Genomic DNA, 17,339 nt, shown 5'->3' with positions numbered 1-17,339 from the left:
CCAACGCTTTATCGGCACCCCCGCAAGAAAAGCCAAAACCCAAATTCGGGAATGGCGCTCCACGTCATGTTTTCAATTCCCGAATACATTTGAGGATGGCAGTGGATGAATTTAGGTATGTCCACTCCATTGCCAGGGCTTTTGTCATTGTCACTCAAATTCCAGGACCCACAGAATATTGAGTTTTCGGACTACATAAACATTCAATTCAGCGTAAGAAACTTTACACTCTCTTCTTTTCTCGGAAAAAAGAGTAAATTCCTAAATTATATAGGACTGAAGTTATCAGAGCTTGAAATGGGAGCGGCGGTACAAAATACAATACATATTGATTTATATCGCGCTTTAACAACAGCTGAAGCTGGAAGAAAGCAATAACATATAAAAAGGGGGAATGCTACCCCCTTGTGGAAGAGAAAAAACTTTGACGGAGGCCACGGCCAGCGCTATATCAGCACCCAAGCATGAAAAAAACAAAACCCAAATAAATTTAAGAATGGCGCTCGACGTCATATTTTCCATTCCCGTATACATTTGTGAATAGAAGTGAATGAGTTAAAAAAAAAACTCAGATATTTATCTCCCCTTTTGTCTTTCATGTCAGTGGGCATTCTTCGCAAGGGTTGAGATTAGAATTAGCAGCGAGCTTAGATATGACTCCAGTGAATTCAAACCATTTGCCAGATGGCTTCAAAGGACCGGCTGTTAGACACACACTGGTAAAAAAACGCCCCCTGACCTAAGAGCAACCTTTTTTTCAAGACCCTGCCCACACCCTGTCAGCTACAAGACGTTGCTTTACCCTTGAGAGTCTACGACACCTTCAAAAACAATTCAGACACACGCACAATGACATACAGTGATACCTCGATTTATGAACCCCTTGGCTTACGAACTTTTCGGTTTACGAACGTTAAATTTATGAAAATTTTACCTTGGCATACAAACTTTTTTCGGGATACACACGGAGCTGCCTCAATGACTGTTGTGTCATTCGCGTACAAGCCCGTTCTAACAACAAAATGACAGCCGACTGTTTTTGTCCTCTATTCCCCGCCCCCAGTCTTCGGTTAAAGCCACGTCATTGGTCAAGAATGCAGCAGTGAGGGGAGGTGGTTTAAACATTAAAGAGACAGGTCGACGACAGTGAGAGAGTTTCAACTTTGATAGTTCAAAGGCAGAGTGCAGACTGCAAGGTTAAAATATCCCATCGATCAGGCTCCACAAACAACCCGCACAAGCCATCTGTACACTTGATGCAAAAAGCTATCAATCCAGCTAAACAGAACACAATTGATGAGGAACTAGATACAATTATCGCAGAGAAAGCGATCCTTCCTCAAGATGGTGCAAGAAGAAGGTTACGTTCCTCATCAAGCGTTTAACGCTGAGGAAACTGGCCATCAATGTCCATCAAAAAGGTGAATAAAATGACTTTATTATAAAGTACAGTTTATTTCTTTAATTATAAACAGCTTCTTCCCCAAGCCATTAACTCTTTGAAGCCGCCCAAATGGAACTGTATAGTGCCACTTAGCAGTTTTTTTTTGACAACGATACTAGTGCAGCGTGTTCTACCGGAAACAAATTCCTTGTGTGTTCTACATACTTGGCAATAAAGATGATTCTGATTCTGATAATAACATAGCACATTTATTATACATAAAATACACTATATTTTTTGTAGTTTTAAGGCTTAGAAAAGTAGAAAGTAGAAATTTATGTTTTATGGGGGACCTGGGAATGGATTATTCTCATTTTAATGGTTTCAAATGGAAATTTAATTTTTGGGATAAACACTTTTCGCCTTACACACTCTGTCTGGGAACCAATTAAGTTTGTAAGCCAAGTCATCATTGTACATACACGGTATGTACTTACTTGTGAGGCGTCTTGGGTAAAAACAGCATCAAAGGCAAATATCTTTGGGACAGCGACAGTGGCGGAGCGTCTGTGTCCTGAACTTGAGTGCGGAGGGCTGGAAGCGGGATCGTAGAGGGTTACCTGCTTTTTCCTGCTATCCACTTTCAAGAACGACTGAAACTCGGACGAGTCGGTTGCTTCCCAAGAAGGGCAAATGCGCATCATCACTTTGACCTGCAGCAGGGAGGAATACAAATAGCAACGAGGTACAAAAAAGACGGGTTCAATTATAAAGCAAATAAAGCATGAAAAATGGTCACGGCATGACAACATGGAGGTTTGTAAGAACACATTTTCAGATTCATTGCAGAGGGAGCGAAATTACAGGCTGCAATGACCGTCTTTTTTTGCTTTGAATGCTAACAAACGAGAATAAATTATATAGTAATTCTGAATATAGCTCCAAAAAGGAAAGCTTAGTGGGCCACACTGTGCATTAACATCACATCATCTATGGACAACCAAGGTTCCCATGGAAACACTCGATCCGACATTGACTGGCAAACGCGGTAGGTCAGACTAATGCCTAATGGTGTCAGCGCGAGGCGGGCAAGGTGTGCATTGAAAATCGAGGCGTAGACCGCTGCAGATGAATGCCTGTGAAGCGTGTGCCATGCGAGGGGATTAGCGCTCCAGCGGGGAGTTTTTCCTGGACGATGGGGAAGCTCACCGGTGTGGAGTGCACAAGCATAATCCCTCCCCTTCACCCCTTCATAAGACCTTTTCACTCTTCCTACTTCACTGCTCCTGTTGCTGTCTGCGATTGGAAAATGGAAAATCGACATTAGCAAATTTAGCGCCTTCTATAGGCCAATGTCATGCCCGACCATATGCTATATAATCACAACAGATATTGTTTTCCTAATCACCATTGTTACTGAGGGTGAGCGGTGGCTGTTCATTAAAACTTGCAGTAATCATACATATCGATATATCTACATATATATATTTATCTAAAATATATACAATATATACTGTATAATACATTACAATACATATTGATTCATACAGCACTTTAATAGCTGAAGCTGTACCATAGCGCTTAACATGGACAACTATCCTACACAGAAAAAAATAAAGCAGTCACAAAGACAGTAGAAAGCACCAGGGAGTAAAGCCAAGATTAAGCCGGAATCATTCTGAGTCGAATGAAAAGAGTTCGAGTTTTGTGCTCCCTCTTATGAGTACCAGTCAAGAGGCGAGTAGCAGCATTCTGGACCAGCTGGAGAACACACACACGCAACACAGTGATACCTCAGCTTATGAATACTTTAGCTCACGAACTTTTTGCCTTACGAACATTAAATTCGCGAGAATATAAACTTGGCGGACAAACCATACCACACAGCGCCACGATGGCTGGCGGACTAGTTTTCGTCACTATCTTTCTTTGAGTGCAGACATGGTTTGTTATCGAGTGGAGTACTTTTGCTATTATGGGACCGAAAAAGACCCCACCACAGGTTAAGCCGAAGAGGACACAAAAGAAAATTACGGTCGAGCAGAAGAAGGAGATCATCGAGAAACACGAACGAGGTGTGCATTTGCGTGGCTTAGCGTACCAGTACAAGTACGCTAAGTCGACCATTGCTACGAGTGGCTAATGGTGTTTCTGTGTTGTCTAAGCAACGGTCTCAGGCAATAGAAGTGGTGGAAAAACTTATGTTGTTGCTGTTTGGATTAATGAGAAGCAGCTAGCAGGGGAGCGTGTGAGTGAGGGTATTATTGCCGAAAAAGCACGACAACTTCACTCGGATGTCATCAAGAGGCAACTACATCAATGACCATCACAAAGGTAAATAAAACGACTTTATTATATAGTCCAGTTTATTTCTTTAATTACAATACAATAGCACATTTTTTATACATAAAATAAGGTATATTTTGTAAAGTTTTAAGGCTTATTTAATAGAAAATTTTGTTTTATGGGGACATGGGAACGGATTATTCTCATTTTTAATGCTTTCTTATGGTAAATAAATGTTTGGCAGACGGACTTTTCACCTTACACACACTTTCTGGGAACCAATTAAGTTTGCAGGCTGAGGTATCACTGTATTTATATATGCATTCAATAATTACTGTACTGCTGCGACTGTGTTGTATATACAGTAAAGTCTCGTTATATCGATATCGGATATATCGATAGTCCCGGTTATATCGATACTATTTCTATGCACGCACGGAGAAAATTACATGCAAACAGGGTCGGATATATCGATAGTCCCGGTTATATCGATATTTTTTCGGACTCCCTTGAATATCGATATAACGAGACTTTAGTGTACTATATATTCAGTGTATATAGTATATAGTGTACTTGAATGTAGCAGGCATAAATGCACATCTGCGCTGTTGTGGATATGAACCAATTGATATTACTGCACACCTTAGATTTATTGAATTGTCCGTGTAAGGAGAGAAGCCAATTAGAGTTGAGGATGAAAATTATGGGAACTGTTGATGGACTCAGCGATATCTAAACTAATGTCCAGCTGGAAATGATTATTGGATTCATTCTAGCTGACATTTTGACCAGTGTGGCAGAGGTCTTTAATCCTGCACAAAAACCCATTCTTCTTAGTACTTATAGTTCAATAAAAATAAAAAAACGACTTGACATTCGGGCAGCAGAGCTCTCTAAAACAATGTGCCCGTAAATCGTTTTCTTGCAAAGTGCATTTTTCCACTCAGCAGGGGAGCTGTTGCCATGACTGACACGTGCGTATGTTGCGCCGATTACATTTGCTGTGGCATTTAAACAGGCCCTTTCCACGTACTGTAGCTACAGCATCTCACACAGAGGGCTGCCAGCCAAGCGAATACCTCAGCTATATTTATGTTGGCATGCTGAAGGCCACAAAGGAATGGCTCCGGTACTTTCACACCTCAAACTGCTGCGCTAATGGCTCCTGGTTCGCTGCTCGTAGATCCCCCTAACAAGTCCATTAGTGCAGTTTTGGCAATCAACACTGTGGCTACATCAAAAGTAGATGTGACCTACTTTTAACATGACCCATAGTAGGATAAGTAGGCTCTTATTTGGTCAATCAACAATTGAAAGTTCAATCAAAAATTGAAAATAAAAATGCCATTGCTTTGGAATTTAGTTTTCCGCACTTTTGTAACAGCGGCCATAAATGTTAATCACCTCTTTGGAAACAACTCCTTTGGGTGCACAGATGCACAGTTTACCTCAATTTTAGGTTTGTTTACAACACAGACTGAGTGTGTCACGCTGGGAAATTCGCAATCAATGGCACGACTCTCTGGATACCTGCCACCAAAAAAAAAATAATAAATAAATAAAAAAATGCAAGCACTTCCTACTGAAACTTGTTCAGGGGACTTCTGTTTCATAAATACAGGATGCTGGCGAAGACAAACAATGGCCAATAAACCACAGAGGAAGAGTGATGTGTTTACACAGTTTACTTGAATGCCTGCTCAGCGTCACCCAGTGTAACTAACAAACATTGACAACCCGTGACTTACATTTATTTATTTGAATTGCATTGGATTAGGCTTTATTAGTCTCGCAGTGGAGAAATTCACATTTCACAACAGAAAAGTTATGAAATAAAGAAAAAAGGAAAGGAAGAAGTAGAAAAACAAAATACAGGAGCTGCTGTAAAAGCAGCCACTCTTGTGGCGCCATCTTAAAGTCAAAAGAAATAAAAATCAAAATAATATGACAACACAAAGACACAGAGGCATTCGATCTTAAGCATTTTCTGCAACCCCTTTGTTGTATTAAGCAGTTCTAGATGAAAGAGGAAGAACATCAAAGCGTCCTTTTCACCAGTGGATCAGGGACGTCGTGATGAAACGTGCACGTCTGCTACAAGCTAAATGTTGAAAAGCAAAACCGAAGCAGTAACATCCATTGACGAAGAGACTGTCTCATAGCTCCTGTCCCACGTAAATCCGCGTCTATTCCAAGCCGTGACAGATAAATAATAATTAATTCAACAGTTAATATTTATTTATTTTTTTTTAATTTTTTGATAATCACCGATTTGTCTTTCAGTCCGATGTGTTCAAATTCAATGACAAAAGGCCCGAAAAGGTCTCCTGTAACATGTAAATCCGCATTAATTCCAAGCCGCGACAGTTCCACATTCATTCATTCATTCATTCATTCATATCTATGTATATATTAGATTATTTATGTCTGTTTATGCATTTATGTAATTATTTATTTATTTATTATTTATTTTTTTATGACACCAGATTTATTTACTTGTGGGCATGCTACTTCCTGTTGTGTTTGTGTGCAGGAATACACAAGCCAAAGTACTTCACTAAACATTGAAGAGGGGTGTGACATGAACAAAAGTAGATCATGATCCAGGTATTGTATCCAAGTTATTGTATCTGTTCTTTTTAAAACTAAGGAAGATTGCTAGCATGGCTTTTTAGCCAGCATTTTTCACTTTGAAATTGTTACTACTGCCACTTACAGATCTAAATGGAAGGATTATCAATTTCTGAGTGTCCAATTATACGTATGGGCTTTTCTAAATAGCATAATAATCTAAAAACGTATTCTTCTAAATACTCTGCTAAGCTAATGGGTGAAACTTGGCGTGTCTCTCACCTTGCCCATCCCAGGATTCTCTTTCACTTTGGACACGGCGCGAAGTAGGCATGGTGGGGCAGCAGGGGGCGAAACTTGAAGAATGCCACTGAAGTTGGTGGGGTAGATAGACGGCTCCTGGGGTTGGAACGGGGAAGGCAAGTGCTGCTTCTTACGTTTGGAGGATAGGTTCAGCTTTTGAGCTGCCCTGCATGGAAACAAGAACAGAGAATGGAATATCTTTTAAAAAGCCTTGAAATAAGAACATGCATTCAATTGAGGTTTTTTTTTTTCATCAATCGCGTCTAGATTTACTTTTCTTCAGTACTGCAAGACATAAAACATGTGATGAGAGAACCAGAAGTCCAACAAAGTCATTTTGTCTCACCAAGAGAACACATTCACAAGAAATCCATTACCAGGAATAAATAAATAAGAAGATGCTATTGTTCTGCATCTTCTTATTTAACTCGCCCGCAGCATTTTTTTTTGTATTTTTGACATAGCTGCAAAGTGCCTTGATTTTATTTTGGATCAAACACACACACAAAACTCTCACATATGTAGAACAATAACAAAAACTGGACATATCTCCTCTGAGGCAATTACAACACCTCTTGTCTTATCATTCAAAGTTGACCATAGTGTTTTTTTTTCCCCAATGTCAGGCTAACCAAGTAAACTCGTAAAAATAACGGAGGAAAAAAATCGTCAACCATATTTGTCATAGCAACTTATACCAAAGGTATAAAATAATCTTGCAGAGAACTATGACCTTAAAAGTGAGGAAACAAGCTGCTGTACATTCTTGGAAGTTCTCTAATTGATGACGACCGTACAACAGAAAGTGGCAGAAAAGGTCAACCGAGACTGACTCATCAACTTTTTTCCTGTCTACCTCTGGTGCTGTGAAATAGCATTTGCCGCCTTCCCGGTTTCTGTGCACTTTGCAGATTTATCCCATCCACAGAGGTTTCGTTTTACCAAAAGCAATTTACTATTGAACAGAGACTACCCACATACAAATACGTACAATATGTTCTTTATAAATACCAATGTAATTTATAGAGCTAGAAAAAAAATATCCAAAACTACCCAACTTCTGCCCAAAATGGAACTGTATAGTGCCTCTTTGCAATTTTTTTGATGATGATACTGGTGCAGCGTGTTCGACCGGAAACAAATTCCTTGTGTTTTCTACATACTTGGCAATAAAGATGATTCTGATTCTGAGTCTGATTAAAATAAAAATACGCATACAAAATACCCATCATAAAATAGAAATACATGTCTTAAAAAAAATCATCTTAAAATAGAAATAACCATCGTAAAATAAAAATACTAATCTTAAAATAAAAAATAGATATTCAAAACTACGCAACAAAATTAAAACACCCATTAAACTACCCATAAAAAATTACCCATCTTAAAATAGAAATACTTATGTCTTGAAATAAAACTAAACTAATACGTCTTAAAATAAACATTAAAAATAACCAAAAATACCCATTAAAATAAAAATACACATAAAAAGATATTTCTTAAAATAAAAATACCCATTTAAAAAACATTCCAAAACGACCTCTTAAAATAAAAATACCAACACAAATACCCTTCTTAAAATAGAAATACTCATCTTAAAATAAAAACAGCCATCTTAAAAAAAAATCCAAAACTACCCATGAAAATAAAAATACCCATAGAAATACCATCTTAAAATAAAAATACCCATCTTCAAATAAAAATACAAAAAACACCTACCCATCTACCATGAACTGATCATAAGAGTCAGTTCATGGTAGAAAACCCATGGCAGAGTATGAAGCAATTCAGCAAAGATGAGTGGGCCAACCACCTCCACCCCACCAAAGACTCATCACCAAACGTTTGATTGATCTCGACTCCGGCATGGTAACCGAATACCACTTCTAAAAATGCTAGCTTACAAAGAGCGTGTAAAACTCATCCGGTTACTCTTGGGACCGGATGACTACCACATGGGAGAGGCAACAGAAGAACCCCAACAAGCAAGCCCCATTTGTCCTTCTCAGAGCTCCCCCGGACAGAACTGGGTGGGCAACTGCCAAAAACACAGCCCCCCTCCCTGGGTCCTGGAGTGACAACTACCACCGCCCCTCGGCCTCTCAACACTCCCCTCATCCATCGCCTCACCACTGTACACCCCCTTCTGCAGCAACAGCCCTTGAGTACAATCAGGTAACACGTTGCCGGCTGATGGAATAATTATTGCATCCAAGTGGGCTACAGGAGAAGGTTCTCCCCGGGGATTGCCGGCTGGATTGTGTGCATGAAAAAAAATAACAAATGATGGTGATGGAGGTGAACGTGAGGTGAAAAGAAAGAAAGGTTGGAAAAGCACAGGAGCACACGTGGATTTAAATGGACTGATAAGCATACACAGCCCATTGCGTTAAAATTGCTTATTTTGCATCGCCGATAACATTTGTCATTCGTCATCAAAAAGCAACAGGAAAGGAGATGCAGATATTGATTTAGAACCGTTGCGACAACGTGTGATGAATGTGCAATCAAAGGCGATAAACCACGATCTTAATTCACGCTGAACATCCAAACTCCTCCACGTGGAGTAGGAACGAACAATATAAATCATTCCGTTTTGTGCTTTTTTTGGTCTCCCAAACTATGATCGGAAAGGACGCTACAGACCTTTCTCTTTCTTGGCTATGATCAGTCAATGGAAAATAAACTGTGTGGACAGACTCAGGCAGCATGACCACCTGTTCATTGCCAACACATTGGCAATGAAATAGAAATTTGGAATTTATGATCAAAGCAAGTCAAGACAAGGTCTTGTAACGACTGTAATGAAAAACATCAAATGAAAGACAACGCTGTGGTGTATACTTACAGCTCTTTCCAATCCATTATCTAGAAGATGCTCATAGTCAGCAAATAGACACCTGATTAAGTTCAACTTTGCAGTCCACGTCTGTATTCTCCATGACTTGAACAGTTTTTATACTGCCACAGATTGGTGAAAATGGAGCGAGGCGGGTCACTCGCCAACTGAGGCGATGACAATCATAGAGGGTCCACCTGATTTCACAGAGGGAAGACGATGCAGAGGAAGCGTGGGTCACCTCAGAACTGAACGGGGGAGAAAAGCGCAGGACAGAATAGCCGCACAGGTAGAGTACACGGCGTGTACGTTCAGGTAGTCTGCAGTCTTGTAAGGAGGAAACGAAGGCGTCAGGACGAGACTGAGCATCTATTCCTTTCAGGGACTTCAAAAGCTTTCCACCATCCTTCTTCAAATTTCCCAAGTGTGGGACTATTAAACAATGTCCGATTCTGATTCTGATTCTACCCGGTGAAAAAAAAGTTCAGCCGACATCCAAAGATTCAGGAATCCAGCAACAGTTTCCATATAGTTTTTGTCTGCGCCCCCTTCATTCACATCCATTCTGCATTCCCATCACAGGCTGCATGGTTTAATCCCCCTGTGGTGGTGTGGCTGCTGATTCTTGAAGACAATGTCCATTTCCAGTCTGTGCTGTTCAGATGGAGGAATCAGCATGCCTGACTGGCTTGCAAGATTTCCATTGACTGGCTGGGAATTCAAGAGAAATTCCGACTCTGCCTCTCACTCCTTCCACGATCGGAGAAATTCTGCCGTCTGTCCTGCTATGCCACTCTCTCACTCTCTCTCTCCCACTCTCTCTCTCCCCCCAGACCTTCCCCTTTTTCCCTTTCGACAGCCAGACCGAGTGTCAGCTCACTCGATTGCTGGCTGCTTGCGGCGCAATTTGGGAGTACCGTTTTTTTCGTACACACACACACATGCGTACATTGGCTCCTATAACACCCTAACGTGCGCGCACACATGCAAGTGCACCCCGCCGCACGTCAGATGAATACTTAATGAACACAGGAGCACCCCCCCACCACCACCACCACCTCTGCTTATAGGGTCTCACACTTCAAACAGATTTGGTTAGTATGCCTACAGTACATGCATGTTAGTACATGCTTGTTGGTGCTTGTGCTGTAGTTTTATTATATGTACAGATGATATGTTTGTCATATTGTATGCATATTTGTATGTTGTCTGTCTCAGAATCAGAAAGCCTTTAAAGGACAACCGACACCATTTTTCCTAACTGACAGAAGAAAAAGATCAGAAAAATGTTTTATAGCATCTAAAATACCCAAAACACACAGGCTGCTTTTTATTCAAATGCAAAACACCAATAAAAATGAGTTAGTGTCCCAAAACTATTTCAAAATGACCCTGGAAATTGCGAGTTTCAGAAGGTCCCGCCCCCTTGTTCATGACATCACGCCAGGATGCCTTTGCCTTGCTCTCGATTCAAAACAATGGCTTCAGATTCAGAGAAGATCCTTTCTTGTTACTCATCCAGTTATGAATGTTTCAAATAATTCTGAAGAGGAAAGCATAAATGTTTGCAATAGATTAAAGAAGTACTTGCGTAATTCGAGCCGTCAGGACTCCAATGTAGCGTCCCAGAAAATGCACAAGATGGCGCCCAAGATCCGTTGGAAATGGGCATATTTGTCTGCTGGGAATTTGTGTCAACTCGAATCAAATAGTAGTCTTGGTGCAACACAAGATTCACCATCACGTTATTTATGTGTTTCTTCTTATGTGAAACCTTCTCATCGATGGACCACTCCTGTACGACTGAGAGCTTACACAGACTCAGTAGAAGTTATTTGAAGTGATTTTACAAATTATGGACACAACTTGATCGGAGGCGTCGGTTGTCCTTTAATAGTCCCACAATGGGTAATTTGCAATGGAGTGGAAGTGTTATTCAGGAAGGAAATATTTTAGAGCACCTTGATGGATCAACCTAAAGCAGCATCGTTGCAAGTAAATCAGAGCGAAATGACAAAGACATTGAACAAGTGACATCGTTGAGGAACAGATTGATGCCGGACGGTGAGAATGAGTGCAGTCAGTCAACGGTCAAGGGTAGAAAAAGGAGAATGAAAGCTTGCGCGTGGGCGAGCATCAGGGCGAGAGCAAGCCATATTCCCTCGGCTGCCAATTTAGCACGGAGCTCCCTGGGCCGCCGACCAACCAGTCTTGTTGGAGAGCGTCCGACAGAGTGGCTTGTGAGTGCTGCCAGATGAAAGAACATTCAGCACAAATATACGGCCTCTCTCTCTCTCTCTCTCTCTCTCTCTCTCGCTCTCTCTGTACCTAGCCACTTCTGACACAGTGCCCCTTTTATGAACTTGGCTGGATTGACTATGGAAGCGGAGAAAGGGAAAACCACCCCGACCCCTGCCTACCTATTTGCCGGGCACAGACGTGTAATGAAGCGGTTTGATGTATCAAGTAACCTTTAGCTTCCTCTGAAACACCGCATGTTGCTCTGCACTGTTTTGTAGCGTGTCCAACTTAATTTGCCTGGGGGGCTTATTTCAAAGTGCAGGAGTCGTCGTTTCCCCTCGAGCTTTGCCACATGCTTCCAATTCCCTCGTATCCTGTTGGGTCCTGATTGCCAAGCATCCACATGGAAGACAATACTAATGCGAACACTGCTCACACTGACAAGAGCAATGGCTCATTATTAGACGAAAGCGTCTCTCCTCTGAGTGGTTCCAAGTGTTTTATGTCAACATGACGTCATAATTGGATGCGATCATGAATTGGAAGTGCCCTGATAGCGTTTTGTCTTCATCACTGTCTCTTATTGAACAAAACGCAGGATAGATAATGTGTGTGTCGAGAAATGCAGAAAAAAAATATTTGTTCCAGGAAACGCATCAGGATTCTGTCCTCGCTTGCCGAAGGAGTCACAGAGGGGAAGAAAGTAGCAGAGAGAATGAGTGGAGTGTGTCAGTAATCACGCCAGCCAGCTTTTCAGCCAATGTCAAATGAGAAATTCTTCAACCTCAGAGAATCCTTAGTTGCTTTTAGCCATTACCATGTTTGTGTAAGTATGTCTGTGTTGCCCAAGCCAGCTATACAAGATCTTCAGATAAGCCCGTTCAGCAGCTAATTACTGTGTTGGCGACATTTACTGTCCTTGACATTTCCCTTTGGTGATTCTCCCTTTTTTTGTTCCTTTGTACACATGCCGAGATCAGATCACCGAGAGCGATATCAGACTGTGCTCAGCACACGCTCACGGTGAGGTAGATTAGCCGTTCAACATGGATCTTTATGAATGGAGACGGGAATGTTGAGCTCCAGCCAGCCTTGCCATCATGCAGAGATAATGAGAGGACAGCACAATGATCCAGGCTGTGTCCAAATTCACAGGCGGGGGGCCTCCGCAGTCTGCATTTTTTTGTCCACATGACGTCACTTCTGGTGCAATTCAACTGCACAAGGTGTCCAAATTAGCATTAAGAATGTTTAAATCTGCCACGGTTTATGTGGTCAATGGATATGAACTACATGAGCCTCTAAATATGTCAAAGGACATTGTGTTGCCGAAAAACGTAACTGAATTTGGTCAAAGACCCAGACTTGCTCGCATTTGGTAACATACTCAATTTGTGCTCGATTTATTAAGGGATTGTCCAGATGGCTCAGAAAAATCCTGATTTGGCTTGACAGACTGCCACAATGCCATATCAGCAGAAGCTCAAGATTGACTGAGGAGGATGTCCGTGAGTCGTTCAGTTGAGGTGTTGTGTTTTGGAGAATCAATACGAGGAAACCTCCCCTGAGGTAAAATCACTACACACCGTCTTATTGATGGACTGCCCTTGACACGATCAAACATCCTTTTCACTCAAAGATGTGCAGAAGAAAAAAAATAAAGGCAGCAGCAAATAAAGGAGAACCACATAAAATGGCAGTTTCAAAAAATACAAAAGAGTATGGCTCCTATCCAAATATGTGACAGATCTACAGATGGCCAAAATGTCACTTCAAACTAGAACGTGACCCGAACGACCCTTGACTTCTGTGGTGATTCAGCATTCTTGACATGTTCACCTGTATACACAGTAGATCCAACCAATACTTTGTAGCAGTGATGATTTACATCTTCAACGTGGCTGGCTGTTTACAATACACTACCCCCCATTCATCCTTCACTTCACAGACTTCCTCACCGTCACTAAAAATTTCATCTTCTCATGTGATGGGTCTTTGCCAGTGAGGCTCTACTCTACTAATACACTGCACTACTGTAATTTTATGCCTCAGAGAGAAAATCTGATCACTGCGTCGTTGATACAACCACCTTGGAATCGTATCCCCCCACAAATGGCATTTCCCAATTGGCCAAGAATAAATTGAACAGTTGGTGCAAAAAGTCATCAATATTCAGGACAACCTGGTTTGGTGTAATGGCAGATTAAAATAAAGTGCAATCAGTCAGATGAACAGAAGCTTGTGTTAACATGGTGACAAAATATACCGTGAATCTCAAAGGATACTTTGTGTGTTTCAGGTGGAATGACTTGAGCATTTGAATGCACCAAGTGTGGATGTGTGACCCTCCTTGTTGTAACTTTCTGGCTTTTGTCTGTGTTTCCTGCTCTCCCCGTAAAGCCCCAGCAGCCACAAAGCTCTCTTTGGCTAGACAACCATCTTAATGAGGGCTTAAGACTAGTAAATGAGGGACATTTGGGGGCAAATGTCAGGGGCTATAGTTCTATTTACAGTTCATTTTATTGTTTTCACTAATATGGCTTTAAATAGGCTGAACATTAGGTCATGGAGGACTAAACAAAGAAAAGGGCACTAGCTCGGTAGGAACCAATTGTCAGTCGATGAGATGAAGAGGGCAATACAAAGCCCTGGAGGAAAGAATTGGAAATACCTGCAATGAGAGATAAGTCCTTAGCTTTTGACCCTCTTTTGTTTGCAAGTGACTAAAATATAGCTCTGTACGTCAGTACCTCAATATGCTGCTATTACATCAAACTTGGTTCAACATGTTTTTTTTTGGGGGGACGGGAGTTGGGGGGATAGTTTTCATCTGATGATTGACATATAATAATGAAGACATATTCTCTTTGGCATGTGCAAACTGCAGGTTATCCCACCCAGCACCTCACCTTCACCCCGAGCCGCCCTGGCACCGCTGACAAAGATTAACAGCCGCTTTCATCCCTTCCTGTGCCGTTCATACCCTGCTCCTGCGAACTCTGCACCAGCTATTTCGACTAAGCTGATCTCTGCGGCTGCGGGGAATCATCTGGAATGACTTCACACACTCGATACACATGTTGAACTCGGATTCATCTGCCACTGCCACCCACACCTTACCTCGAAAACCTCAGGATGAGTTCCATTGCTCATCTCGCTAATGCATGAATAACATTGACAGTCAAGAGAATGTGTTTTTTTCTGTGTCAAAGGAGTCATAGTGTCGGTGTCAGTGGTCACGGAATTGAAAGGTGAAAAGATCAAGGGGAAGATAGCATGGCATGCAGATAAAACGCTGAATATTCAGCCAATGAAGACAAGCAATGCCTCAGGTAAATTCTTATGCCATGATGCCGTTGCATACTGAAGATTGATGGGTAGAAAGTCTGTCGGAAGCCATGTTTGTTTCTATGAAAGGAATGATATTAAGACAAGTCGTGATCTGAGGCCAATGGGAACGACTTTGCATGCACATATGATATAGGTCGTACAATTCTACAAATGCATACTCGCTTGCATTGGCTACCTGTCACTGACTGACACTGAGATCTGATTTTCATTCAGAGTACCAAATTTGGCCTACTGAGGAGTCCTGTTTCTTTTGTTTTTCTTTGTTTGTCATGACTAATGGGTCAAGAACTCATTCACTCCAGAACACTTTTAGAAACCTCATTTGGTGTAGTAAAGAAAGAAAGCAAAAAGCAATATACACGATTCATAGATGCCCTGAGTGTTTTACTCATAGGAAGCCAACCATGCAGTCACTATCAGTCTAAATCCATTCATCAGGGTGGAAATGCAGGCAAGACCAAGGTTTGCCACAGCAGGCAGAAATTAACTAGTGTTTCTAAGAAACATGTATTCATGTGCTAATAATGTAGCCTCTTGGGCATTTGATCCACCATTCAGTTGAGTTGTGAAGGCTTTCAGTGGGCTGGAAATGGAAGTTTTCTTCCCACGTCCAAAATGCCACACATATTTTCATGTTTTTATCACCTCTGTGACATATAATGGGACAAGGGCATCATTATGCTAGGTGACATGTACTAAAGCCCTCTTACGACTCCACAAGTAAAATGAATCTCTAAGAAGTGTCATGCTTCGTCCTCTCCCCCGTGGGGGTTTAGTCCATACAGACTAGGGGTGAGCACATAGCCTCACGTCAGCACTTCAGCTCTTTTGTTTGTCAGACATCCACCCTCTGCAGGGTATGTGATTGGGCCAGACAGACGTACTGACTCAGAGGTTTATGGGGTTGGGGGGACTAGAGAGAACGAAAAGCCACACCAAACACTCCGCCTTGATTTTCACTTGCAGTTTGGTGATGACAGGCGCAAGTGATACCCTGTTGGCCGTCACAATAGTACACGGCCGCCTACCACTGCGGGGCAATTATTACACCGCATCATTCAAGCAGGAAGATAGAATTGCACAAAGTACGCAATGAATTCAGTACCAACATAGAATCCGAATGACCTACGCAATGAACAGCCTACGCTTTCTTAGCAACTCTTTGGTGAGAAACATGACAAGCTGCGGGCGGATTAGCAACCACACGAGGGTTGTCGGAGGATTGTGGCCTTGACACAAAGAGGGCGGGCTGGGTCTCCATCAACACGTCAGCTTTGGCGAAAGCCAGCTGGGCTGGGATGGAATCACACCTGTGTAATTGCGCGAGCAGCCCCTCTGCAGTCTGAGTTGGTGTGACCATTTGTGTTTGGCATTGCAAGGTAAGCAGCCATTAATTCCACCATGTTGAGTATAGCAGTAAAATAGCAGTCGGATTGTGAATATATATACAGTAAAGTCTCGTTATATCGATATCGGATATATCGATAGTCCCGGTTATATCGATACTAGTTCTATGCACGCACTGAGAAAATTACATGCAAACAGGGTCGGATATATCGATAGTCCCGGTTATATCGATATTTTTTCGGATTCCCTTGAATATCGATATAACGAGACTTTACTGTATATGAATACACCCCATCTCAAATTCCACTCACCCCATACTTGTGATGTACCATTTGCTGCCATGGCTTTCAACAGATTGATATGAATCATTTGTAAGGTAGTTTAGAGGCGGCTGTGTGAACAGTGCAACTAGCATCTCAGAAGAGAGCCAGCATTTCAGGAGCGTGTTTTCTGCTACGATATACATTCTGCTCACACTCTTGCCCCAGTGGAGGAATCCATCTTGCGGTGGCTTGACAACACGACCATTACCCTCTCACCTCCAGGGAGCAAACAGTCCAGGCCTCAACTAAGCAAAATTTCACAGCAAAGAGTGAGGGATAGAGCGGATCGAAACATAGTTTTGAAAGATTAAAAGGCTAATGTGAAAAACACAAGAAACAAATGGAAAACTTAGACTAAAAGTGGCGTTATATAGGTCTTAAATTGGGTACTCTTCCCCACATTTACACATTTCCAGTTCCTGATCCTGATATAATTGATCCTGGGCTGGGTTTCCTCGATAAATATTTTATTAGCACATTGACACATTAGTCCATCCTTCTATTCCTACTATGTTGGCCCACATTCATTCGGTGGATCTCTGTACTCCGCATGATTAACCCCGCCTATTTGTCACATGTCATGATCTCTACTGTCAATCATACTGCAGCCAGACTATTAAATATCGATGGATACCTTCTATACAAAGTTCTCACAGATGAAGAGATGTGTATCCCTCCTTCGGACTAAATGACA

At 41.7% G+C, this 17,339-nt stretch overlaps 1 protein-coding gene across 3 annotated transcripts in view; it reads right to left on the bottom strand.

Moving 5' to 3' along the window:
- Positions 1–17,339, bottom strand: part of kif26ab (kinesin family member 26Ab) — a 78,445-nt gene that overhangs the window by 15,346 nt on the left and 45,760 nt on the right. For 2 of the 3 annotated variants that reach the window (XM_089004423.1, XM_089004424.1), the window contains exons 5-6: positions 6,524–6,710; positions 1,882–2,097 (exon numbers count right to left, since the gene is read on the bottom strand). In XM_089004423.1, coding sequence (XP_088860549.1) covers positions 1,882–2,097; positions 6,524–6,710 — 403 coding nt within the window. Of the gene's footprint in view, positions 1–1,881; positions 2,098–6,523; positions 6,711–9,392; positions 10,140–17,339 lie in introns of those variants that run through there. The other variant, XM_089004425.1, reaches the window with a different exon arrangement.

Source organism: Hippocampus bargibanti, linkage group LG09 (genome assembly GCF_051943395.1).
Source record: "Hippocampus bargibanti isolate YZ-2025 linkage group LG09, ASM5194339v1, whole genome shotgun sequence".
In the NCBI taxonomy this organism is placed as follows: domain Eukaryota; kingdom Metazoa; phylum Chordata; class Actinopteri; order Syngnathiformes; family Syngnathidae; genus Hippocampus; species Hippocampus bargibanti.
This window is presented reverse-complemented; position numbering and strand designations above follow the sequence as displayed.